Source organism: Panthera pardus, unplaced genomic scaffold (genome assembly GCF_024362965.1).
Source record: "Panthera pardus isolate Hobbes unplaced genomic scaffold, ASM2436296v1 HiC_scaffold_3, whole genome shotgun sequence".
NCBI classification, from domain to species: Eukaryota; Metazoa; Chordata; class Mammalia; order Carnivora; family Felidae; genus Panthera; species Panthera pardus.
In genome coordinates, this window is record NW_026526876.1 from 10,666,830 (window position 1) to 10,691,231 (window position 24,402).

The 24,402-nt window shown below is 60.7% G+C and overlaps 1 protein-coding gene across 17 annotated transcripts; it reads left to right on the top strand.

The window, feature by feature from the left end:
- Positions 1-328: 328 nt before the first annotated feature.
- On the top strand, positions 329-24,338 carry DLG4 (discs large MAGUK scaffold protein 4). Of its 17 annotated transcripts, none has more exons than XM_053893408.1 (22): positions 330-431; positions 607-705; positions 977-1,017; positions 9,790-9,954; positions 13,341-13,394; positions 13,535-13,591; positions 13,805-13,929; positions 14,028-14,197; positions 14,301-14,437; positions 14,588-14,732; positions 17,070-17,365; positions 17,462-17,564; positions 17,713-17,827; positions 18,992-19,168; positions 19,451-19,487; positions 19,582-19,609; positions 19,738-19,785; positions 20,640-20,741; positions 21,021-21,193; positions 22,099-22,208; positions 22,712-22,803; positions 22,986-24,338. In XM_053893408.1, exons 1-22 carry the CDS (start codon positions 413-415, stop codon positions 23,090-23,092), a joined length of 2,400 nt encoding a protein of 799 aa, XP_053749383.1. In that variant the 5' UTR covers positions 330-412; the 3' UTR covers positions 23,093-24,338. The 17 variants fall into 17 exon arrangements, with proteins under 17 accessions (XP_019269197.1, XP_053749383.1, XP_053749382.1 ...); XM_053893407.1 differs by having other exon boundaries at positions 331-431; positions 13,532-13,591; XM_053893409.1 differs by having other exon boundaries at positions 331-431; positions 13,541-13,591.
- Positions 24,339-24,402: the final 64 nt, after the last annotated feature.

The window sequence follows — 24,402 nt, forward strand, 5'->3', positions numbered from 1 at the left end:
GCCCAGGATAGACGGCTGGCATTCTGGTTGCTTCCCAGCCTGTGAGGAACTGTAGGGGTGCTCACGTCCCCCAGCCCCCACTTCTCTAGCCCTGGGCCAAGGAGTCCTCGGTAACTCATACCCCCTCTCTGCCCTGGGAACACCCCCCCAAGGAAAGATCTGGGCTCAGCTTCCTCTCCTTTGGGGTGGCTGGAACCTCCTTGGGGGTGGGGGGGTACCCTTCCCTCCTCCCTTCGGAAAGTGTAGCAAACTCCCGTCCATGGGTCCGTGGCCCTGGGGAGAGTGGCCAGGGTATGAAGTTCCAGGAGGAGATAAGACTGCCTCCTTAGGCTAACAGCTGGAACTGGGTGGGGAGAAGGCAGCTCAGCTCCAACCCTGCGGATTAGGGAGATTAAAGTGACAGAAGAGAGAGATGTCCGAGGGACCCAGAGGTGAAAAACGAAAGGCCTGGGGGCTGGAGCTGGTGGGGGCAGGGACTGGGATTTGGGGACCCTTCTCCTGAACCTTCCCATAGAATCTGGGGTGAAAAGGCACAGGCTGGGGAAGGCGAATGTCTTGGTCCCTCTGTGTCTTCCCTGTCCCAACCCCACCCCCATTATTCTCCAGCTCCCCGGTCAGCCCTCTGGCTCCTGGCCCCCCCACTACTGCGGTGGGCACCCCCTCTCCTCACCGTGCTGCACAGTGACCTCTTCCAGGCCTTGCTGGGTGAGTAGCCCCAATCATCTGAGGGGCAGTGTTTGGAAAGGGCTGGCCCGGGCCTGTGAGGGCAATGCCCAAACTTGGGGGCTGGTTGGGGGCGTGGAGGTCCCCTTGGTCCAAGCAGGGGTCGGTCGTCCTGACTGTCCCCCATCAAAGTCCAGCAGCCCTGGCTGGAGGAGCTCCTCCCTCACCGGACAGAAGGAGGCCAGAGATGGTGGCAGGGGTGGCCCGGGAGGCAGGGGTGGGGGAGGGTAACTCAGCTCTGTTCTGGTGACAGACATTCTGGACTATTACGAGGCTTGTATCTCAGAGAGCCAGGTAAGGGGGTGAGGTGGGGCCGCTGCCTCAGGGGAGCGGGCAGGGCTGGAGCGAAGACGGCCGATGTTGAAGACTTGGGGGCCCTGGGGACAAAATCCCGAGTCAGGGGTGCAGAGAATGTTCTCTCTCCTACCCTGTGGCCCTTCCTCCTCCGCTCCCCCCCTTTTCTTTGCCCCAGTTTCAGGCACCAAAGAGTCCAGGACAAAATTACTTTTCAGGCTTCCTCCTGTGAATCCTGAGGGGGAAGTAGCCCCCCAGGGATTCCCTCCTGCCAGCCCCTCCCTCACACCCTGCCCCCGGCCAGGGCCTGGCTCCAGTATTTAAACCAGCATGGGTGCTCCCTCCTCATCATCTCTGCTGTCGGCGCTGGTGCCCGGCCAGGCCTCCATCTTTGCCACAGGGCCTCTCTGCATCTGCTGTTATCTCCTTTCCCATTATCCGGGTTCCTGCCAGCACCGAAGCAGTTAACTCTGCCAAGGCACCCCCCCATTCTCGCTCCTCGCTCCCTCCCTCCCTCCCCCTGCTTCCTCTCTCCTCCTCTCTCCCCTTCCCTCCTCGGCTCCACGGCTCCCTCGGCCGCTGCCGCCTCCGACCCCCCCCACCCCCACTCCCCCGCCACGGCCCCTAGCCCCTGGCCGTTAGGCAAGACCCCCCCCTACCCCGGGGCTCCCCGAAATCCAGTTCCCCTCCCCCACCCCAGCTCATGCCCCAGCCCCCGAACTCCGGGGCTGCCAGCCCCCGGTGCCCCCGCCCCTCCTGAGAATCGGGGTGTGCTCCCCAAGCCCCCTCCCCTCCATTGGGGACCCCCTTTTAGGGCCCCCTTCCCCTCCCTCCCACGCTCCCTCCCCTTCCCTTCTCCAACCCCCTCTTTCCCCTCTCACCCCTCCCCCCATCCTGGCCCCCCCTGCAAAAGTGGGGTGCGGAGGGGGGAGGGGTGAGAACCCACGGAGGGGAGGAACGAAACTCCGATGAAGTCAGAGCCCCTTACCCGCCGCCGCGGCCAGCCCCCCCAACATGGACTGTCTCTGTATAGTGACAACCAAGGTAAGCATGATGGGGGGGGGGGGGGGCTATAAGCTGGGGGGGGGGAGGGTATGAGTTTGTGGGGAGGGGTTAGGCAGGCCTAACCTGGGGCTGGGGGCCCAGGAGTGACAGCATCAGAAGGTGTATTTGGGGGTCATGATTTAGTTTTGGGGTTCACATCTGAGATAATGCTGGGTTTGGCCACAGGTGCCCCCTGGGGTGATCCCTTTGTACCTGTAGAGAAATGGAAAATTTGGGCTGTCTTGTGGTTTGGGGGGGGGCTAGTGGGTTTTTGGGGTTCGCCAACGAGGCTTGAGGGAGACTTATTTAAGGAGAAGCCTGGCTCACATGGAAGTCCTGCTCTTGTACATTGGAAGGTGGACTGCATGAGGGGGGGGTCCTCTTCCCTCCTGGGGGACAGACTGGCTTGTAGGTGTCTTGTGCAATTTCAGGGGGCTCTTGGCATGGGGGTAGAAGGTTATTGGTTGTGAGTGCCTGACTGGTCTGGGGGTGTCAGCTGGCGGAGAAGGGGTGGGCCTTCAGGCTATGGAACGAGCATCTTGTGGTGGATGCATTCGGGGGTACTCTCGATTTGAGGGAACCGTCGATGTCGGGTTGGATCGTATGGAATACGGGGAGAGCTGGGAGCTGTCAGAGGGCTAGGGCCTGCCACAGGGCCACCTGAGGGAATGGACCAGGTGAGGTGAGGGTTTGGGGTGCTCCCCTGGGAGGGAGAAGAGGTTGCCAGACCCTGAGGAGGACGACGAGAGCTTTGGGGAGACGGGGGATTTGAGGAGGGGGACCAGGTGGGTGGTGCAGAATTTGGGGGTGGCCCCGGGCAGGTGCTCAATATCCCTGCCTCCTCCCACACCGTATCCTCCCCGCGTTGGGAGAGAGGGAGAAGAGCAGATTAAGGGGAATGTTCCTCTTACCCCTGACACTTGGGATCGAGGTGGGGGAGGACACCCGGATTTCAGGTTCCCCGGGTGAAAAGGAGTTGGAGCAGGGCAGGCCTGGCAGCCGTGAGGATCGGACGAGGGCGTCCCTGTGGTCCGAGCCTGGAAGGGGCAGATCTTGGATGGGGAGCGTGGGGCAAGCTCCTGGTGGGTGCTGCAATCTACCTAGGTCTTGGCTGGCAGACTCTGGGACTGGCAAGCTGGGTGCCTGGTGTGTGGAGGGAGGCTTGGGCGGGTGGCAGGCAGCTGGGGGTTGGGGGGTGGGACAGGAAGTGGGGGCCGGGGAGGCGGGGTCCGGGTGAGTCACAGGCTGGGGAGGGGGTTATATTTAGTGGGAACTGCAGCTTCTCAGGGGAGGGAGCTGAGGACACACATGTTCCCTGCCACAAACTCACACATGTGTGTACACATGCCGTGTGCACGTGTGAGCATGGACGGACAAGACTGGAGGCTGAGGACCTTTAGGTCCGGAGCCCCCACCCCCTCTCCAGAGCTACTTGCTTGTCTGCCTCCCCCCGCCGCCCCTCCTGTGGGCTCCAGGCTTTCTCCCGTGCTGCCGCTTCCCCCGTTCCCTGTGGTTTCGGTGGATTTTTGTGCCTCACTTTCTCTGGCCTGGCCTCCTTTAATGTCTGTCTGATCCTTAGCTTCTCCTGTCTCCTGCCTTCGGCCTGCCCCTCAGCCTTAGGCTCCCTGGCTGTGGTCCTCCGGGTGACCGGTGTACCCAGAAAGCCAGTTGGAATGTGCGGGCCCTGCTTCCAACATGTGAACACACACACACATGTGCGAGCGACGGTGAGGGGCTTGCCTGCACTGGCAGCTATTCTGGGAGGGGGAGTTGATTCATCTCCCTTCCAGACTCCTACTTCTTCGATGGAGCCCAGAGTGAGCATCCCTGGAGGAAGGAGCCTTGCGCAGAGAGGATCAATCATGCATTTGGGGTTTTACAGAGGCGTGGAGGAGACCCAGAGCTTGCCACATTCCTTGGCCGGAAAACTTGTCAGTCTCGGGATGACGAGGACTCCAACTCCCATAAGGCCTTGAGGCACAGGAGCCCTCCTGTCAGAGGGCTGCTGTCCGTGGGGCTGTTGGGAGTTGTGGTACATCTCTATCCAGGGCAGCGGAGGGGTAGCCCAGAGGAGCCAGCAGGGGGCACAAGGCGCTTGTTTCCCACCCCCCCCCCAGCCCCACCCCCATCGTCCCCCGCTCCCAACATGCTGGGTGGGGTAGGGGGTGCCCAGGCTTTGCGGTGGTTGAGCTTCCCAGCTCCGTTTGAGAGCCCTCCATCTTTCATTGCCTATATTTAGATTCCTGCCGCAGTAGTTGAAGGAACACTTATTTACCATGCGCCAGGCCCTGTGCTTTGTGCTCACTCCGCCTTTAGAGCTATCGCTTAGTCTTACTCCGCGCCGGGGTCTCTGCCGGTGTCTGCCTCTGAGAATCTCTTTCTCCCACTCCGCCCCCGTCCCTCCCCCTTCTCCCCGCGCTGCTGCCGCCGTTGCCATGGCAACCGGCGACGACTGAAGTTGCGTGGCCGACTCGAGGGCCGGGCGAGGGTGTCGGAGGGCGGAGCAGAACAAGTGGGGGAGGGGGGAGAGTGGGAAAAGACCGGGGGTATCGGGCCGGACCCCGGAGGCGAAGCGGTTAAACCCTCCGGGTGGTCCTTATTGGGCAAAGCTGAGATGCCGGGGGCGGGGCACTGTGGCCAAAGGCCTCATTCATTGGCGGACAGGGGCGTGGCGGAGGGACAGTGTGGGCGAGGCCGGGGGAGCGAATGGGCGGGAAGTGGACGGGGGCGTGGTCTCTTGGAGGCAGGTGGGTGGGGTCTGGCTTACTCTATCGAGGGAGGCGGGTGGCAGCCCTCGGAATGGGGCGGGGCCCGAGGGCTGGGTAACCTGACCGAAATGAGGGCGGGGCTGACCCGGCAGGGGCGTGGCGTGGTCCCGTGCGCCGGAGGGAGACGGGGTTTTGAGGGGCCTGTTGTCTGAGGAACTGCGGGGTGCGGGGGTCTTTGGAAAGGAGAATCCGAAGGCTGGGCGATTGACGTCTCAGTTTTCCTAAGATGGAGGCCTGTTCAGATTTCATCAGAGCACAACCTCCTACCTCAGCTCTCCGTTCCAGGGAGACGGTTGCTAGGCGACAGCAAAGTCCTTGATTGCTGCGTTGCCAGGCAACAGGGAAACGGAAAATGGAGGGAAAAAGGAAATGGGGGATGGGGGAGGGTCTTAAGGGGCCACAGCGCCCACTGGTGGAGAAGTAGGACCTGTGCGTTTTCTATTCTAGAAGGAATTTCGAGCTCAGCTCTTCCGTAAGGGCTCCCTCTGAGGATCCAAGCATTCTACCCAGATGCGAAACTAGGGCATTGGGGGTCATCTTGGGGGCGCATCTAACAGATTCCGATAACGGGGAGGGAGGGACATGGGCGAGATTCTAGGGCAGTCTGTCCTCTCTGCCCTGTGTGGGCATTATAGAGAAGCCAGAGAAGCCGATTTGAGGCCACTGCTCAGTGGCCTTTAAGAGTTGGGAAGGTGGGCGTTCAATGGGATAATATTTGTAAAGAGAGGCTTTCAGGTTCAGTTGTTTGGGAGAAAACGGAAACCTCTGAGGCAGTCGTTTTGGGGTGTTGTGGAAGATTTGTGGTCACTGCAAATTGCAGGCCAGATCTTACTTTGGTGAATATTTTTTGAGGCTTGGGTGTGGGGGGTAGATCTATTTGGGAGCACTCCTGTAGCAATGTTGGAATTCAGAATCATGGAGGTGACGTGAAGACGTAGGAAGGGCAGCCAGAGAGAGGAGTGATGTGTGAACTTGAGGGGTGAAGGAAAGGGATAGGGAAAGATCTATTAATTTAAAGGTTTGGGAATAAATTGAAGAGATGATTACAATGGAATTTGGAGGGCCAGCTTTAGATACATTAAATACTCCCAGAAATTGGAGTCGGGTGTTTGGTTTTTGTTTTTTTTTTTTAAAGTGTTTCTTTTTTAAAGTTTGTTTATTAAGTGATCTCCACACTTGAAGGGGAGATCACTTGAACTCAAGACTCTGAGATCAAGAGTTGTGTGCTCTTCCCATGGAGCCAGCAGGGCACCCCACTGGTGGTACTGGGGCTGTGCATATTGGAAAATCATGAGTATCTCATTAGATGCAGGCATTTGGACAGGGGACCCCAAAGGAATTATGAGGACTGCTTATTTGGATGTTGACGTCATAGAAAGGGTAATATTTGCACTAATGTCAAGGTCTCCGTTGGTGGGTTGGGGGATATGATTTTAAAAGGGAGGATTTAAACGGTGGTTTAATTTGAGGAGACAGCCGGTGTGGTGTCTGTGGTCCTTAAGCTCCTGAAAAGCATTGTCTGGCTATCAAGTTATGGGGCTGGACTGCTGGTTAGAATAGGAGATATCTTGGCATCTGAGGGGATGCGGTCCCTATTAATAATCCTTGGGGAGGGAGGGGGGTGGGGCTTGTGGGAGGCATTTTAGATCTTGGGGGGTGTGTGTGTGGGGGGGGTCCCTCTACGGTGAGAGTTGAGTGCTTCCTCCTTCCTGCACCTTAGGAGTCCAGTAGAGATGAATGGTCCATGGAGCTTTGGGAGTTTTTAAGGACCTGGTGAATTTAGGGGCAGGAAATTAGATGAGAATTACAGCTATAAGCCGGTAAATTTCAGGAGTGTTTCTGTTGGGGTTCCGAATAGGAGTATACTGTGGAAGGTGAAGTCCACAGAGAAACAGCTGGAACCTGGGAAGTTGATGGCTAAGAGGGTCTCCCCTCACCCCCTCTCTCCCATCGTGACGCTCTCCCGCACTGCGCAGGCGCCTTCCCCCCCCCCCCCCTCCGGCCGCAGCCTCCAGTCGCCGCGTCCGCCGCAGCCCCCCGCCCCTCTGCCCCTCCCCCTCCCCCGACCCTGGGACCCTTGCTCTCCCACCCGTCCCCTCCCCTCAGTCCCCTCCCCTTCTCCATGTCGGCTCGGAACAGATTCGCCTCCATGTGTCTCTGCGTGGTACGTGCCGCGGTACGGGCTCCGGCCCCGCTCCCCTCTTCCCGGACCCCCCAAATCTCAGGGTGCAAGCTTCAAGTGCTGTCGCTCTTACTTCTGCTTGGCGCGGGGTCTCTGGGTTGCAGTGTCTCGCGGACAGGCGCAGTGGGTCGCCCCTCTTATCAACATCCCCCTTTCACTCACACCCCTCTATTTTGGGGTGCAAGCCTCGGTTCCAGGTCATTCTATGCAACTGGGCTCCAGTGACGCGAGGGCCAAGGGAAAGGAACAACAGCGACCCCCAGGCCTTTTCCTTGCCTCTGCCCTAATGTATTGGGGGTTCAGACCTGGTTCCAATACCATCGGAACTGTCGCGGTTGGGGCCCAGAGTTCCAGTGGGGTAAAACAGGGGATCCTCCTTTCCTTCCTGTCCTGCTTTAGTTGTCCTGTAATCTGGGCTTGAGGGGTGCTGCCCCCGACCCCCACCTGCCAGTCTGCAGTTTTGGAATTACTCTCCCCCCCCCCACACCCCTCCAGACATTTTTTTTTCTTCCCCCCACCCCTTACTACATGTACAGTACTCTGAAATTTTCCAGGACCAAACATAGGCCCTAACCTCCTTCAGCCACATTCTGGGGACTTTCGTACCCTTCCCTTGTGCCCTGGGTCCTCACATTGTCTCCTAATGCAGGGGAGTCTTTCCCTCAGTCCTAGACAGCCCCCACCCCCTGGGGGTAGGGCAGGGAGACGTGTCTGCAGTCTCACTGTGATAAAAACTTCTCTTTGTTTCCTCTCTAGAATAAATGACGAGTTTCTGTGATTCCATTTTCTTTCTGTGCACCCTGACAGTCTTCACCAGATTCAGGGATCCCCTCTGCAAGGTGGGCTGAAGATGGAGAGGCAGTGGACTCAGACCCTCCCCTGGCTCAGGGAGACTAGAAGCTGCACCCCTGGGCCCTGCCTCATGACCACGCAGGGGATGGGACTCTGGGGAAGTGGACAGGGGAGCTGTTTCTGCCCGTCCCCCCGGACCCCCAGTTCTGGGGCACTGTCCAGGCTGCAGACCACCTTTTCAGGGTGTGGAATGGACAGCCTCTTCCAGGTCGTGGAATTCTGTTATCCAGGATGGCCTAGCCTTTGAGGGGGGCTACGTAGCTTATACCCACCCCCCTCCTTACTTCTCCTTCTCTACACTTTGTGCCCATGTCTTGAACCCTGGGGGCCAGGATTCTCTCTCCAGGTCTGCGGGCCAGAAAACCGGGTGTATCTTGATGAGCCCCTATTTTCCTTCTCAGAGGTGCTTCATCTCTGGCCTGGGTGGGAGAGCTTGGTGTTGCAGCACCGTTTTCCTTCTCCTAGTCTCTTGCTGCGCCCTTAGCCACGGCCAAACTTGGGTTACATCCCCAGAGTTTTCAGAATCCTACTAACAGGCATTGACTTTGATAAGCTGCCTCCAGTTGGATCGTGCCACCGTTGCCCTCCAAATGTTGGGTACTCAGCTTCTCAGATGCTTTTTTTGAGAGGGGAGTTCTGCCTTCTCTTTTCACCTAGGTGTACTTGGGGGCGGGGTCTTCTGTCTTGTCCCCAGGGAACCCTGCATCATTCCCCGAGCTTGGGGCTTGGGGGGGGGGGGGGGCTCTGCCCTCTCTGGGGGGCTGTCTCCTGAGGAGTGCGGAGGCAGAGGTGGGTGGACCCAGGCGGGGTCGCTGCCCTTCAGCGCTGTCTCCAGCTGCCCCTTTCCTCTCATCTCTGGCCCCCAGTTAATCTCATTTACTGATGTCCTTGTTAAGCTAGCAGAGGAGGCCGGTGAGATGGCTGGTGGTTGGTTGGGAAGGGACTCGGGGTCATGTTGAGTCTTTCACTCCTAAAGGCCAGAGGGAGACCAGGAATCGACTCTGAGACCCAGCTCCCCGCCTCCTTCCCCCCGGTCAGCCAGCCTGGAAGACACCCATTCCTGTCCCCCTCCTGAGCACTACTGTGTCTGTTCCTCCCCCTTCTGCTCCCAGTATATCCGATTAACTGGCTGGGCTACGGGCGGCGTTTGTAGGGATGGGGGCAGACTCGTGGGGGCCCGTGTGCAGACTACTTGGGGAACCAGCTGGGCCAGTGGAGGGGGAGCTGGACCGGGAGCTGGACCAGTTCAGCTTTGTCCTGCCTGGGGGACTGATGCCAAGTACCTGCTAGTTGAAGGGCCTGACTGCGGTCCCTGCCTCTGTCTGGCATGCCAGTGCTGGACAGCCAGTAGCTCTTGGGGTAGAGGCTGCGGTGGGGAGACTGAGGCAGTGAGGGTGGGGTGGGTGAGTGAGGTGAGACGCCAGGGGCGCGGCAGCTGGAAGATGGACCAGGGAGCTCACAAACCGGGGGAGTGGGGTGAAGACGATGAGGGAAGGCAGAGAAGTTGGGGATGGACGTCGAGAATGGGGGTTCGGCGTGTCGGAGGGCTGGCGCTAGTGACAGGGACTAGTATCTGAAGGCCTGGGCCAGGCGGGAGAAACGGCGGCCGGAGGAGGGGGTGTGCCGGGTGGAAGGCTCCGGGGACGGGGGGAGGTAGGATTTGGGGTGGGGGGGAGCAGGGGAGGGGCTGGGATTTGGGCCGAGCCGAGAGGTGGCGGTCCGGGGCGGGAGAGGGGCTGTGGGAGGGTGGAGAGAGGGCAGCCAATGGGCTGGAGGACCGGGAGGGGGAGAACTGGTCAGGCCCAGGGCCTTCCGCACCGCACTGGCGTGGGGGGGGGGGGGGGGCGGGAGAGGAGGCGGCCGGGCGGGCGGCCTGGAGCCCGAGGCGCTGGGCCGGCCCCGGTGACGCCTCGGTCCCCATCCCAGAAATACCGCTACCAAGATGAAGACACGCCCCCTCTGGAGCACAGCCCGGCCCACCTCCCCAACCAGGTAAACGCCCCCGAGCTGGTGCACGTGGCGGAGAGGAACTTGTCCCACCTCGAGGCCGGCCACGGGGTCGTGGGCCACGCCCACCTCTCCCCCCTCAAGGTAGGAGACTCGGGCGGCCCCCTCCCCAGTGCGGCGCTCGGAGCCTCGGAGCCACAAGCACCCCCAAGGGCCGGTAGGGCGAGAGCCGTAGGCGGGAGGAGGCTGGGGCGGGGCGGCTGGGGCCCGGAGAGGGGGCGCTTGGGGGGGGGGGCGGAAACACCTTGTCCCCACCGAGGAGAAACAGAGGCCGGACGAGGGGGGGGGTGGGCGTAGAGCTTAAGGCCGGCGAGTGCGTGTGTGCGCGTGCCTGCGCGCACGTGTGTTGAGAGGCGTGCGCCCCCAGGACGCCCCCCACCCCGGGCCCTCTTCATTCCTTCACACCCCCACCTCCGTTTCCGTTTTCTGTGTCTGAGCTCCGTGCGGAGCTCCAGCTGCCCGCATTTGCTCCTGTCCCTTCTCCGCCTCCTCCCCCCACTTCCGGCCTCTGGGCCTGGTTCTGCCTGCGCCCGAGTCTCCAGCCCTTTCCATGTGTCTGGTCGGAGACTCCCAGTCGCGGGGCCTTTCTGCCTCGGTCCCCTGCCCCGGCCTCTGCTCCCCTCCAGGGCTCCCTCCCCTCCTCCCCGCCTCTCCCTCCCGCTGGCTGGCTGGCTGCTTCTCCAGGATGCTGTCTCTCTCTTCCTCCCACGCACTCTCCTGCTCCCTCCCTGATCCCCAGCTCAGGCCCTCCGCGGGCTCCGTGCTCCTCCTCGGCGGGCCACGCTCTCCCTCTGGCAGTGACCGTCCCTAGTCGTCCCTTCTCCCCTTTCCGGCCACCACCCTTTTCTTCTTCTTCGAGCCCTCCCGTCCCCCCATTATATTATCCACGCCCTGTCTTCCCTTCTCCAGTCCCGGGGAGGCCTTGTCTCTGGGACCTCCCCTCCTCCAGGCCAACTATATATCTTCTTCCCCTTCACACCTCTTTTCTGGGGGCACAGGATGGGGAGGGCCGGAGGCCCCAGGCAAGCTGTGACATTGAGGGGAACACCGTGGGGGCAGGGGTGGCCTTCCAGAATCTTGCAGGATGCCCTGGGGAGGGCGAGGCTGGAGACATTTCACCACGAAGTCAGGGAGGAGTTTTCTGAACTGGAGATGGGGAGGCAGGGAGGGGGCCGCGGTAGGTTCTGGGGTGAGGAAGAGGAGGAAAAGAAAGAGGGTTCTCTGGCCTGTAGCAAAATGGAGAGACCCCAAAAGGGGGAGAGGCCCTGGGGCTGACCGGGTGAGGCTGTGAAATCAGGGCCAAGGCTGAGTCGATGGAGAGGAACAGAAGTCTGGCCCTGGAGGTGAGGAGACAGCACAGAGTATTCCTGTGAAGCGCTGACAGCTGCAAGGAGTGGAGGAAGGCAGACTCGAGTCGCTCTTTGTGGGGTGGGGCCAGGAAGCTCCCTGGGGAGGGGATATGGGGGAGAGGGAGGCGTGCAGGGTGGTAGTGGGCTCAGGTTATCGAGTGTGGGGATCAGGGTGCAGGAAGACAGGGAAGCAGAGGAGAGAGCGCTGGTGGCCTGAGCCAGCCAGCAGGGGGTGGGGTGGGGGATCTGGGGACCAGGCCCGAGCCAGGGGGACAGGAAAAGTCTCAATTTGCAGAGATCGAGATCGGGGATGGGCTGAGAACGATGGACTGTGGTTTGGACAGAATGTCCAGGGTTTGAAGCTTGGATAAGGGAGAGTGGATATCTCTGGGGTGTCAGAAGTTAGGGTGCAGGATGAGGGCCGGACACTGAGCAGGAGGGCTGGTGGGGGTTGGGGGTTGCGGGGGGGGGGGGGAAGCGGTGGTGCTGGATAAGGACTGAAAGCCCGTGGAGGGCCAAGGCTGGGTCGGGAGATGGAAACGGAAGGTGGGGCAGGGATATGGGTGCAGGGTGTGGGCTGCTGTAGAGGGAGGGGTGGGAAGCAGAGGCAGGTGGCCAAGGAGGAGGGATGGGGCCTGGGGAAGGAGGTTTTAGGACAAGGATGGGGTGGGGACGGAGGACAGCCTTGTGGAGGGGATTTTGGCCGTGGCTATTGGTTGGATAACAGCATTTGCTGGGATTTGAAGGGTCGGAGGTTGGCGGTGTTAATGGATTTGCGGGTATGAAATCTATTGCAGAGCTTGCGAAGAAGCCTGTAGTGTTGAGAAATAGCAGGAGAGAGCAGGGGCCCTTTGGGGGGGGGGATCGAGGAGTTTGGGGAATCCGTGATGACTGCCTCGCGCTTCGTAGGCTCCAAATAAATATTTGTTTAAGGAGGAGATAGGTTGGGGACCCAGGAAGGAAGCTCTTGGCCTCCTCTCCCATTGCCATGGAGACGGGGTTTCGGTTGCCCTGGCAATTGGGGAAGCCCCTAGGACCGGCCTAAAGCTGGCCCCGCCCCAGAGTCTAGAGACCCTGCCGCGTCGAGGCGACTGACGTCAGGACCTGGGTACGCCCACTTTAACCCTTTCCGGAATGGAGGTTGGGGTGGGGGGAGTAGATGAGAAGATAGGACCCGGATGTCTTTCACCACTCCCCCTTCCTGACGTCTTTTGCACTGCGTAGGGTGAGGGGCGTACAAGAGGGAGAACGGGGCCCTTCAGGACTCGCTGCACCCACAAACCTCTTCAGCCTGGACTTCTCTGCCCTGGCTGCCGGGGGGCGGGGCCCCGGGTAGGAGAGGCGGGGCTAGCGGATCCCCTCTGCCTTTGGGAGTCTGATCGCTCCTAGGCCACGCCCATCTCCCGCCCCCCACTCCACCCCCACCCCCGTTGTCCTGGCGACAGGGCCTTCTGGAGGTGGGTCTCCCCAGGCCTTGGCTGGGCTTAGATACCATCGCTAGGCAACAGAGTCCTTAGAGGAAGGGGTGGATTGGATGGCGGGGGGGGGGGGGGTGAGGAGGGAGGGGCTTGCAGCTGGGGGAACCCCGGATTCCCGGGACCCGGGGTTTAGGGCAAATGTGTGGGAAGGTGAGGGGCAGATCTGAGGGAGGGTTCTCAAGGCTCCTGTGTGCATATGGGCCGACAAGGGACAGGGATGGGGGGCAGGCCCCGGGGGGGGGGGGGACGCGTAAGCACTGGGGTGTATGTGTAGCGCATAAGGCAGTAGCTTCCCGTGGTGTTATATCCGGTGAGAAGCTCCCCCTTTCGCCTGCCCCCCCCACTCTTTACCACCTGCTGCTCCCCCATCTGGTTGTCTCTCCCTCCCTTCCCGCTTCTCAGACACCTCCTTCCACATTCAGGGGGGCCCCGGCCCAGGCAGCGTTAGGGCCGTGCACGTGTGCGTGTGTGTGTGCGCGTGTGTGCGCGCGATACGGGTTGAGCTGGGGCCTCGAGGGGTTCAAGAGCAGGCTTGGTTCAAGAGGGGACCCCGAACCGGTAGCCAGGCAGGTGGGACCCTCGATGACGGGCTTCCTCTTGAGCCAAGGCTCAGGCAGCTTTTCATCTCCTTTTCCCCTCACAGGCCAATTCTCCTCCTGTGATTGTCAACACAGACACCCTAGAAGCCCCGGGATATGTGAGTTGTTTAGATTTTGGGGCCACTGCAGAAGGATGGAGGGAGAGCGGGAGGGCCTGGGCCCCAGCAGCAGGGGAGGGGTCGGTGCTCAGGTCGGAATGTCCGGCTCACTGGTGTTGTGTTTCTGGTCCGTGCTGGAGTTGCAGGTGAACGGGACGGAGGGGGAAATGGAATACGAGGAGATCACATTGGAAAGGGTGAGCAGGCTCCCCCGCCCCCCGCCCTGAGGTCCCCCCAGCTCCCTGTCACGCTTCTCTCTGTGCCTGTGTGTACTAGGTGGCCAGTCCCTTAGTCTCGTCCCTTCCTGCTCCCGTCACGGCGCCTTGGCCCACGCCCCCGCCCGAGTCCGAGCCGCCTTGCCCGGAGCGGGCCGCCGGGAGGGCTGACGCTCCTCCCCTCCTTCTGCCCAGGGCAACTCAGGTCTGGGCTTCAGCATCGCAGGCGGCACCGACAACCCACACATTGGTGACGACCCGTCCATCTTCATCACCAAGATCATTCCTGGCGGGGCCGCGGCCCAGGACGGCCGCCTCAGGTGGGGAGGGGACACAGGGCCTAGGGTGCCGGTTCCCTCGAGAGGGAGGGCTAGGGCAGCAGGAAGCTCCTGGCTCAGGCCAACCTCGCTGCCTCCAGGGTCAACGATAGCATCTTGTTTGTGAATGAGGTGGACGTGCGGGAGGTGACCCACTCAGCCGCGGTGGAGGCCCTCAAGGAGGCGGGCTCCATTGTCCGCCTCTACGTCATGCGGCGGAAGCCTCCAGCTGAGAAGCTTATGGAGATCAAACTCATCAAGGGGCCTAAAGGTAGTGACCCGTTGTGTCTCCACCCCCATCCCGACCGTCCCCCGCCCCAACGCCGGCTCCCCAGCCAACCTGGACGTCCACCTCTGTCCTCCCCTCCATCCAGGTCTTGGCTTCAGCATCGCGGGGGGCGTAGGGAACCAACACATCCCCGGAGATAACAGCATCTATGTGACAAAGATCATCGAAGGGGGTGCCGCCCACAAGGACGGGAGGCTGCAGATCGGGGACAAGATTCTAGCGGTGAGGACCCCTGTCACTTTTCCAGCCCACACTTGGGTCTCGCCTCCTGGCCCCCCGGGAAGGCCCTGTCCTCCTTGGCACCTCTCCCACGGTGTTGTCTGTCTTGGGGCTGTTTCTGGCTCTGTCTGAGCTCTCCTTCCTTGGCCCCAGGTCAACAGTGTGGGGCTGGAGGACGTCATGCATGAGGACGCCGTGGCAGCCCTGAAGAACACGTATGACGTTGTCTACCTGAAGGTGGCCAAGCCCAGCAATGCCTACCTGAGTGACAGCTACGCTCCCCCAGACATCACAACCTGTGAGAACCCTCCAAACCTCAAAGCCTCCCATGACCCATCCCAGTTACCCCCAGGACCCATCCCAGTTACCCCCATGACATCCCAGTGAGTGTTCCTCTTCAGATGCTCCCCACAAAATAGAAACAATGTCTCTTCTTCTGCGGTCCGTGAGTAGGTGAAAAAAATCAGTTACCGTACAAGACCTAGAAAAGCTTGTCGACAGTCTCTCCCCCAGAAGGCACAAGGCCCAGATGGTTTTGTAGCTAATTTCTCTCAAATCTTCAAGGAATAGATCATTCTTCTGCTCCTTCTGAGCATGAGGACAGATAAAAAGGTTCACGTTTCATTTTATGAGGGCGTTTCAAAGGGTCCCAAAGATAACATAAAAGAGGGAAACTCAACGCCAATTTTGCTTCTGAATAGAGAGGGAAAACTTTGTAGGAACATAGTCGCAGACCAAATACAGCAGCCAATGAAGGGAATAACATCGTCACAAAGTAGGGGTTTTTTTTTTTTTCAAGAAACTAAAAGCACTTCTGTATTGGGAGACCTCTTAATACGATTCATCGTATTAAACAACGGACAGAAATTGTTAAGGTCATTTGAAATTGATGCGGGAAAAGACGTTGATGAAATTCAACATCCGTTTTCACACGAAAACTTAGTAAACTAAGGACACAGGAGTTTTCTTTCACGTGATGAAGAGTAGTTCTCCTCCCAAGAGGAACCTTGGCTCCTTGGAGAAAGGGCCTGTTCCAGATCCTGTGCCGGAAATGCACAAAAGGAGTTTGTAACATCTTACAGGCTAGAGAAACAGTAAAGCTACCCAGGACTCTAGGGCGTGTTATCGACGCAGAAGGGGCTCCCACTGGTTATTCAATCAAAACTCCTCAAATAGGTGGAGGTCCATGAGATCATAATGATGCTTAAGAATAATTGGGCACCTTTGGAGGATGCTAGGGGCCCATTCGTAATGAAAACCGGCAAATGCGGGGACAGAGTCAGGTCCTGTACAAACTGTACCTCAGAATCACCAAATGGTTGATATGGGAGAGTTCTTTTCTATTTTTATTTTTATTTATTTTTTTAATTTTATTTAAATGTTTATTTTTGTTTTTGAGAGAGAGACAGAGAGAGCATGAGCAGGGGAGGGGCAGAGAGAGAAGGAGACACAGAATCTGAGGCAGGCCCCAGGCTCCGAGCTGTCAGCACAGAGCCCGACGCGGGGCTCGAGCCCACAAACTGTCAGAAAGTTCTTTTTTATCAAATCATTCCCACCGATAAGTGCTTCTTCTTCCAAAAAAAAGAGTAGAATATTCTATTTTGCAATCCCCAGTGAAATATCACTGGGTTCTGAGCTATCAGAAGGAGGCAGCGGTCCTCAGTGGCCACTAAAGCTCTTAGGTGAGAGCATAGAAATGGGTGGGTCAGCCCACGACAGCTGAACCTGCCAGTCAGTCTTACCTAAGGCGACCAGACATTCTTGCATCCCGTTGTGGTCTGGTGGAAAGTACGTAGTGTCACCTATGCACAAAACTGAACTTGAGTCTGACAAAGCCTCTAGATTGAATTATAGGAGGAATGGGGCAGAAGCACACAGTAACAGCCCAAAGATGGAAGTGATGATTTCCCCCTTAGAATTTCCCCAGTCGGGGGTGCGCCCGGGTGGCTCCGTCGGTTAAGCGTCTGACTGTCTGTCCGACTTCGGCTCAGGTCATGATCTCACGGTTCGTGGGTTCCAGCCCCACGTCGGGCTCTGTGCTGACGGCTGGGAGCCTGGGGCGCGTTTCGGATTCCGTGTCTCCCTCTCCCTCTCTGCCCCGGCCCTGCGCACGCTCTCTGTCTTTCTCTCTCAAAAATAAATAAAAATACAACACTTAAAAAAAATTTAAAAAACTGAAAAAGAATTTTTCCCGTAGAAAGTGGGAAATTCTATCAGACAAATGACCTAGTTTTCCCGACCAATGGATAGCCAAGAGCAGGAAAAAGCGGAGAGGGGCGGGGGGGACTTTTATAGACTGAGAGATCTGAGGAAACCCAGCACCCACAAGGAAGCCCCCAAAAGCCTGGTGCTAATATTCCCCTCCACTCGGCCACCCCTGGCGTACCGAGGACAAATAACCTTCAACTCGATGACCCCCCCCCACCGTCCCTCGGGAGAACCAGCCCTTCATGTGGCCTGTGCACTCCCGCCCCTCAACACTGCTGGGATCTGACGCCCCCCTCACACCGCCCTACTATCTGGCGGAGAAATGCCTCCGTCACCCGAGTCTGGCTCTCCTGGTTCCCTGGGGAGGAGGTGGGGCGGCCGTGGGTCCTGCCCGCAGCGCCCTCACCCCTTCTCCCACATCTTTCAGCTTATTCCCAGCACCTGGACAACGAGATTAGTCACAGCAGCTACCTGGGTACCGACTACCCCACAGCCATGACCCCCACCTCCCCTCGGCGTTACTCCCCGGTGGCCAAGGACCTGCTGGGGGAGGAAGACGTTCCCCGGGAACCGAGGCGCATAGTGATCCACCGGGGCTCCACGGGCCTGGGCTTCAACATTGTGGGTGGCGAGGACGGTGAGGGCATCTTTATCTCCTTCATCCTGGCCGGTGGCCCTGCGGACCTCAGCGGGGAGCTGCGGAAGGGGGACCAGATCCTCTCGGTGAGGGAAGGCCGGGCCCTGCCCACACCCCTCCTCTACTCCGGGGCTGGGGCCTGGTCCCCGTCCCCGGCGACTCACCCTCCGCGCTGTCTCTAGGTGAACGGTGTTGACCTCCGCAGTGCCAGCCACGAGCAGGCTGCCATTGCCTTGAAGAACGCGGGCCAGACGGTCACCATCATCGCTCAGTATAAACCAGAAGGTACCCGGCCCGAAGCTCCCCGCGTCGTGAGCTGAGAGAGTCCTCAGAGCCCGGTCTCCTCAGCTGGTGGCTCCAGTGGGGGCAAGGGAGGGCGGCGGAAGCGCTCCGGTGGGGCCAGAGCTCAGGAACCTTCTCGTCCTTTTCTCAGAGTACAGCCGATTCGAGGCCAAGATCCACGACCTTCGGGAACAGCTCATGAACAGCAGCCTGGGCTCAGGGACCGCCTCCCTGCGGAGCAACCCCAAAAGGGGTTTCTACATCAGGTCGGATGCGCCTCTCTGTTCTGGGTCTCCCCCCCCCCCCCCCCCCCCCGCCCCAGCTCTTGGCCCTGAACCCTGCCTGGCTCCCCCCCCACCCCTTCCCGGGCCTGACGCCCAGCCGCCGTTCATGGGCCCCGCTGCTCAGGTCAGCACTGGGAAATAGTATCAACTGAAAAATAGCGTCTGCCTCAAGTGTCCCTGCTGCCCGGCAGGGTGGGGAGGGGGATGCCTCTCGGCTGTTTGGAATGTTGCCCCCGCCTGCAGGGGAGGGGGTCACAGCTCTCCTGCTCCCGGGGCATCAGCTCTGTGGCCCCTGCCTCTCTCTCCCCACCCTCTCTCTCCCTCGGGGCTCCCGTCCGCTCTGGCCCCACCTCTTCCTGGAGGTCCAGATCTGCGTTTCTGGCCATCTGCTTTCTGGACACGTCCACTGGGGTGTCCCACAGGCATCTCGCACTCGACACGTCCCGCACTGAGCTCATTGCTTTCCCTCGTGTCCTTGAGCCCTTTATCTTGCTGAACCAGTGTTTCCTCCCTTGCTAACCGGCACCGCCTCAGACTTTGCTTGGCCCTTCCCTCCCCGCTGGGGTCCAGTGGGCCCCTGGGGGCGGTCTGCTGTGGCTCCCAGGTGCCTCCAGGTGGTCCCAGAGCCTCTTCCATTTGGTCCCCTTCGGTCCCGTTCTCGTGCTCTGTCTTTGCGGCCTCCACGGTCCGGCCCTCCCTTGGCTGGACCCCGGGGTCATGACGTAACTGACGGGAATTTGGTACTGATGGGGTTAGGCAGGGTTAGCAAAGAGTGGCTTTGTTCCTTCTTCTGAATTTGAGCACCTTCTGGGTTACCTCCCTGACTGTCCCGTGCATGCGTCCTGCGTCCTGCAGACTGCGTTCTTGGGAGGGCGGCGTTCTAGATCTTGCTATAGAAGTTGCACGGGATCCAGAGCCTGTCTGATCTCTGGCACAGTGCAGACCGAGTGGCGTTTAGTGGTTGTGATTGTGCATCACAGTAGAGCATTTGCTCCCCACACGGTGGGCGGGGGGGGGGGGGCTCCTCGGGGTCCGTGGCCCCTGCGGGAGGGCCGTGAATGGCCACACTTTGCCAGAAGGCCTGGCTGGGTGTCGGGGCGCCAGAGAGCTCAGGCGGTGTCTGACCGATGGCCACCCGCCCTGCAGGGCCCTGTTTGATTACGACAAGACCAAGGACTGTGGCTTCCTGAGCCAGGCCCTGAGCTTCCGTTTTGGGGACGTGCTGCACGTGCTCGACGCCAGTGACGAGGAGTGGTGGCAGGCACGGCGGGTCCACCCCGACAGCGAGGCCGATGACATCGGCTTCATCCCCAGCAAACGGCGGTGAGGCTTCCGGGGCCTGCAGCCTTCCTGCCACAGGGGCTCCAGTCCCAGGGGTCCCCGGGCGGACAGCAGAGGCCACGGGCCTGCCCTCTGACCCCTCGGAGGCCTGTCTGCTGGGCAGCCTCCCTCCCGTGAGCCTCTGGATTAGACGTGTCATTGAGGAGTACTGGGGCCCAGGGGCCGCCGGGAGGTGGTGTTATCAGCTGGGCCGGGGGAGGGGAAGGCTCTAGGGCCCCTCAGTGGCCATTCCCCTACCCTCCCATCCCCCCATGTCCCCCACAGGGTCGAACGACGGGAGTGGTCAAGGTTAAAGGCCAAGGTAGGTGGGGGAGCGAGCTCGGGTGGAGGAGCGGGGGACTCGGGGCTGAAGCCCACCAAGCACGTGGCCCACTCCTTCTGTTCTTCCTCTGTAGGATTGGGGCTCCAGCTCTGGATCACAGGGTAGGTAGGGTCAGCTTGCGAAGCGGGGGTGAGGGAGCCCTGAGCTTCTCTTGACATCTCAGGAAGGCCACATGGGGCCCCAAGATCCCTGTCTCCCAGCCCCTCGCAGACGCCCTGCCTCCCACTAGGTCGAGAAGACTCCGTTCTGAGCTATGAGACGGTGACGCAGATGGAAGGTGAGTCCTGGCCCGACCCCGGTCCCCAGGCCCAGCTGCTCCCCAGCTGCTCCCCAGCCCGGCTGCTCCCCGGCCCAGCTGCTCCCAGCCTGGCTGCTCCCCAGCTGCTCCCCAGCCCAGCTGTTCCCCGGCCCAGCTGCTCCCTGGCCCAGCTGCTCCCTGGCCCAGTTGCTCCCCAGCCCAGCTGCTCCCCAGCTGCTCCCCAGCCCGGCTGTTCCCTGGCCTGCTGCTCCCCAGCTGCTCCCTGGCCCAGCTGCTCCCCGGCCCAGCTGCTCCCCAGCTGCTCCCCAGCTGCTCCCCAGCCCGGCTGTTCCCCGGCCCAGCTGCTCCCCAGCTGCTCCCTGGCCCAGCTGCTCCCCGGCCCAGCTGCTCCCCAGCTGCTCCCCGGCCCAGCTGCTCCCCAGCTGCTCCCTGGCCTAGCTGCTTCCCAGCCAGGCTGCTCCCCAGCTGCTTCCCAGCTGCTCCCCAGCCCGGCTGTTCCCCGGCCCAGCTGCTCCCCAGCTGCTCCCCGGCCCAGCTGCTCCCCAGCCCGGCTGCTCCCCAGCTGCTCCCCAGCTGCAACCCTGCCTGGCTGCTCCCTGGCCCAGCTGCTCCCCAGCCCGGCTGCTCCCCAGCTGCTCCCCAGTTGCAACCCTGCCTGGCTGCTCCCCGGCCCAGCTGCTCCCCAGCTGCTCCCTGGCCCAGCTGTTTCCCAGCCCGGCTGCTCCCCAGCTGCTCCCCAGCTGCAACCCCGCCTGGCTGCTTCCTGGCCCAGTTGCTCCCCAGCTGCTCCCTGCCTCTGCCCCCCAGCCCCGGCCCCCAGCCCCGGCTGCTCCCCACTCTGCCCCCGGCCTGAGCTGGCTCTCTGTCCTCAGTGCACTATGCTCGCCCCATCATCATCCTTGGGCCCACCAAGGACCGAGCCAATGATGACCTTCTGTCCGAGTTCCCCGACAAGTTCGGATCCTGTGTTCCCCGTGAGCGCTGGGGCCCTGGGGTGGGGAAGGGAGATGGGGGCGGGGCCCACGGCATTGGGGTGCAGGAGGACACAGGGATTCTCAGAGAAGGGGTGCTTCTCATCCGCTCTGCTGCCCCATTTGGAGACCTGGGGGCCCTGGAAGGGGTGTGGGGGAGGTGGCCCAGCCCCTCCGAGTCTCGGTCTCACCAGCAGCCCCCTTGCGCGGTTTGATGTAGGCAGGCTTTAAGCTAGAGGGACGGTGGTTAGATCTTTGGGGGGCGGGGTGACTTCCTGGCAGATACGACGCGGCCCAAGCGGGAGTATGAGATAGATGGCCGGGATTACCACTTCGTGTCCTCTCGGGAAAAAATGGAGAAGGACATTCAGGCGCACAAGTTCATCGAGGCCGGCCAGTACAACAGCCACCTATATGGAACGAGCGTCCAGTCCGTGCGGGAGGTGGCCGAGCAGGTAGGACCTGCGGGCACCCGGCCTCTTCCTCCTCCCCCGCCCACCCCATGGCCTCCCCCCAGCTCTCTCTAACTCTCTCTCTCTCTCTCTGTCTCTTTCCCTGCTGGGTCTCCACTCCCTCCTCCGCCTCCTTCTCCTCTCGGGCAACTCTGTCTGACTGCCTGCTCCCCCTGCCTCCCTCCCTCTCTGCCTGACCCCAAACTCTTCTCCGCCATCTGTCCCCTCTCCCCGCTTCCCTCGTCCCTGCCCCACTTCTCCTCTCTTCCTGTGGCCTTGCCCTTGGTGGCTTGGCCTTCCCACCTTGGTGCCCTCCCTCTGTCTGGCTCCCCTGTGGCCCTCTGGCCTTGCCTGTTCCTGGGGTCTCCACCCCCCTCTCCCACTCCCCTGCCACCTCCTTTTCCCTACTGCCCCCCACTCTGCCCTCTCTCCCTCCACGGCTCCTTTCTCCATCTGCCTCTTCTCCCTCCCACCTGTCTCTCCTTGTTTCTTCCATCTGTCTGCCCCCCCATCCTACTTCCCTTCTCCCCCTTCCTCTCTCCTGCTCCTGCCCTCAACCCCTCCACCCTGTTCACTGTTGCCCCTCTGGCCTTGCTCTGCCCCGTCTTTTGGGTCCCCTTCCTGCCCGTGCCTCACCCCTCCCTCATGACCTCCAATCCTCTCCTCCTGTGCTGGCTTCTTCCCTTGCTCTCCATCTGCCCCTTCCTCTTTCTCTCTGTCTTTAACTCTGTTCTCACCTCCTTCCCACCTTGACTCTCTGGCCACGTGTCTTTTGACATCCATGTCACCTCCTTTTGGCCAATCTCCCATCCCCCACCTTTCCACTTACCGCGTCCTGTCCTGGCACCTCTGTCCGTGTCCTTTCCTGCCACCTGCTGGTCCCCTCCGCCCCCCCTGCCTGCCCCCAGGGGAAGCACTGCATCCTCGATGTCTCGGCCAATGCCGTGCGGCGGCTGCAGGCGGCCCACCTGCACCCCATCGCCATCTTCATTCGCCCCCGCTCCCTGGAGAATGTGCTGTGAGTATGGTCTTGGGGGGGGGAGGGGCCTCCCCTCAGCGCCCCCCGCATCTGTGGCCCTGGGCCAGTGTCAGACTCTCCCCTCAGAACCTTGGACAGCAGCCCCAGCCGCCCTCCAAGGGGACCAGGCCTGTCCCTTCCTCTCCAGCCTCGGGCTCGGCCAGGCTGCAACTCCCGGCAGCCCCTGGGGCATGCACCTGCTGGCCGAGCAGGGCCCCTGGGGCTGTCGGGAGTTAGAGTCTGAGCCCCTTCACTGGGGCTGAAGGGCCGGAAGGATGAGGCTCTGGAGAGGTTCCCGGAGTGGCCACACCCGGCCGGGGTGGGTCGCGCCGTGGGGTGGGGGTTCGTTGGTGGCCCCGGAGAGAGACGACACGGGGAGTTGTGTCTTTCGCTGCGTGCTCCAAATCAGAAAACACTGGTTGCGACTGAACTTGCCGGGACGGAGGAGGTACGAGGTGGGGCGGGACCCGTGCTCAGATCTGCGTCTCCCTCGCTCTCCACAGAGAGATTAACAAGCGGATCACAGAGGAACAAGCTCGCAAAGCCTTCGACAGAGCCACCAAGCTGGAGCAGGAATTCACAGAGTGCTTCTCAGGTGAGGCTGTGGCCCTCGCTCAGATCCCAGGCCGGTGCCGCGCCCGGCGGACGGTTGAGAAAGGCGGCCTCCCTGGGTGGGGGGCAGCCCCACCGCTCGGGGTTTGGAGACTTAGAGAAAGGGACCCCTCCCTCGCTCTGGCCTCATTCCCCGTCCCCCCACCCCCACCCCCGTCCCCCCAGCCATCGTGGAGGGCGACAGCTTTGAGGAGATCTACCACAAGGTGAAGCGTGTCATCGAGGACCTCTCAGGCCCCTACATCTGGGTCCCAGCCCGAGAGAGACTCTGACTCCCGCCCTGGTGTGGCCTGAACTCGCCCTGTCTCCGGCCCCCGGGCCCTTGGTCTGGACTGAATTGCCCAAGCCCTGCGCACCCCCTGGCCTCCCTCCCGTCCCTTCTTATTTATTTCCTTTCTAACCGGATCCAGCCCTGGAGGGGGGACACTCCCCTGCATGTAACCCCGCACCCCAGAACTGGGCTCCTGAACCCCAGGAACCTGGGGTCTGGGGAGGAGCCGGGCTCCTGGTCCCGAGCCCGTGCTCCGTAGGACCCTAGCCCCTGCCCGCCCCCGACGCACACACACACCCACCGGGGGCCGCCTGCCCTCCCCCATCTTCTCCCACACACATTCCAGAAGTCAGGGCCCCCTCAAGGAGCACCCCGCTGCAGGGATGCAGGGCCACAGGCCTCCTCTCTCTCCTGAGGCCAGGTCTGGGGTCACCCCTGCCCCCATCATAACTCCCCATGTCCCTTGGTTTCGCATTTAGTTTTTCCCATTTTTTTTTTCTTCTCAAAGGTGGTTTTTTGGGGGGATAAGTGGGGGGACTCTACTGTGGGCCCCCTGCCTTCCACATGCCCCCCACCTTTTTTCCTTTGCCGGTTTGCATGAGTGGAAGGTCTAACTGTGGCTTTTTTTTTTTTTTTCCTGGATTTTTTTTTTTTTTTTTTCTGGGGGGGAAAGGGGAGGGATGGGTTTAGGGAGTGGGAATGTGGGGGGTGGGGCCGGGGTTGGGGGTCGGGAGCCAGGGGAAGACTGGAAATGCTGCCGCCTTCTGCAATTTATTTATTTTTTTCTTTTGAGAGAGTGAACGGAAGAGACAGATACTTGAAACCTGGTGTGTGGCCTGCTTATTTGGGAACCGGGTGAGGAGGGAGACAGGGTGGGAGCGTATGGAAGGGTCTGGTAGTCAGAGCTATCTTCGTGTCAACCCAGAGAGGGGACAGTGGCCTGGAGGGGGCCTTGGAGGGAAGCTGAAATCAGGGGCGGTAGGTCAGCAGTGAAGTAGGGGCCTGGGAGGGGCTGGAGGCATGGTGCAGTCACCGAAAGACCCAGAACGAGGAAGCCAGACCGGCGTAGGTCCCTGCCGACTTAGCCCAGCCCTGATCACTCTCCTGGTCCTGCTGGACAGCAAAACACTCCCTAAAGGAAAACACGGAGGCAAGTTTCTTGGTTCGTGTTCAGAGCGTTCTGGACAGAGCTGGGCTCTGGCCATGATGTGTACAGAGGTTTGCTAGTAAGAAATACTGTGTAAATATTCATTTATTGGATTTCTTTATGCCCCACCTCTAAGAAAATGGGACCTTGATACCAAAGATTTA

Bases quoted from the DNA above. Each gene is read 5' to 3' on its own strand.
- DLG4 (XM_053893407.1), top strand. The intron at 14,198-14,300 runs GTAGTGACCCGT...CCCTCCATCCAG, and splicing joins ACTCATCAAGGGGCCTAAAG to GTCTTGGCTTCAGCATCGCG. The intron at 22,804-22,985 runs GTGAGGCTGTGG...CCGTCCCCCCAG, and splicing joins ATTCACAGAGTGCTTCTCAG to CCATCGTGGAGGGCGACAGC.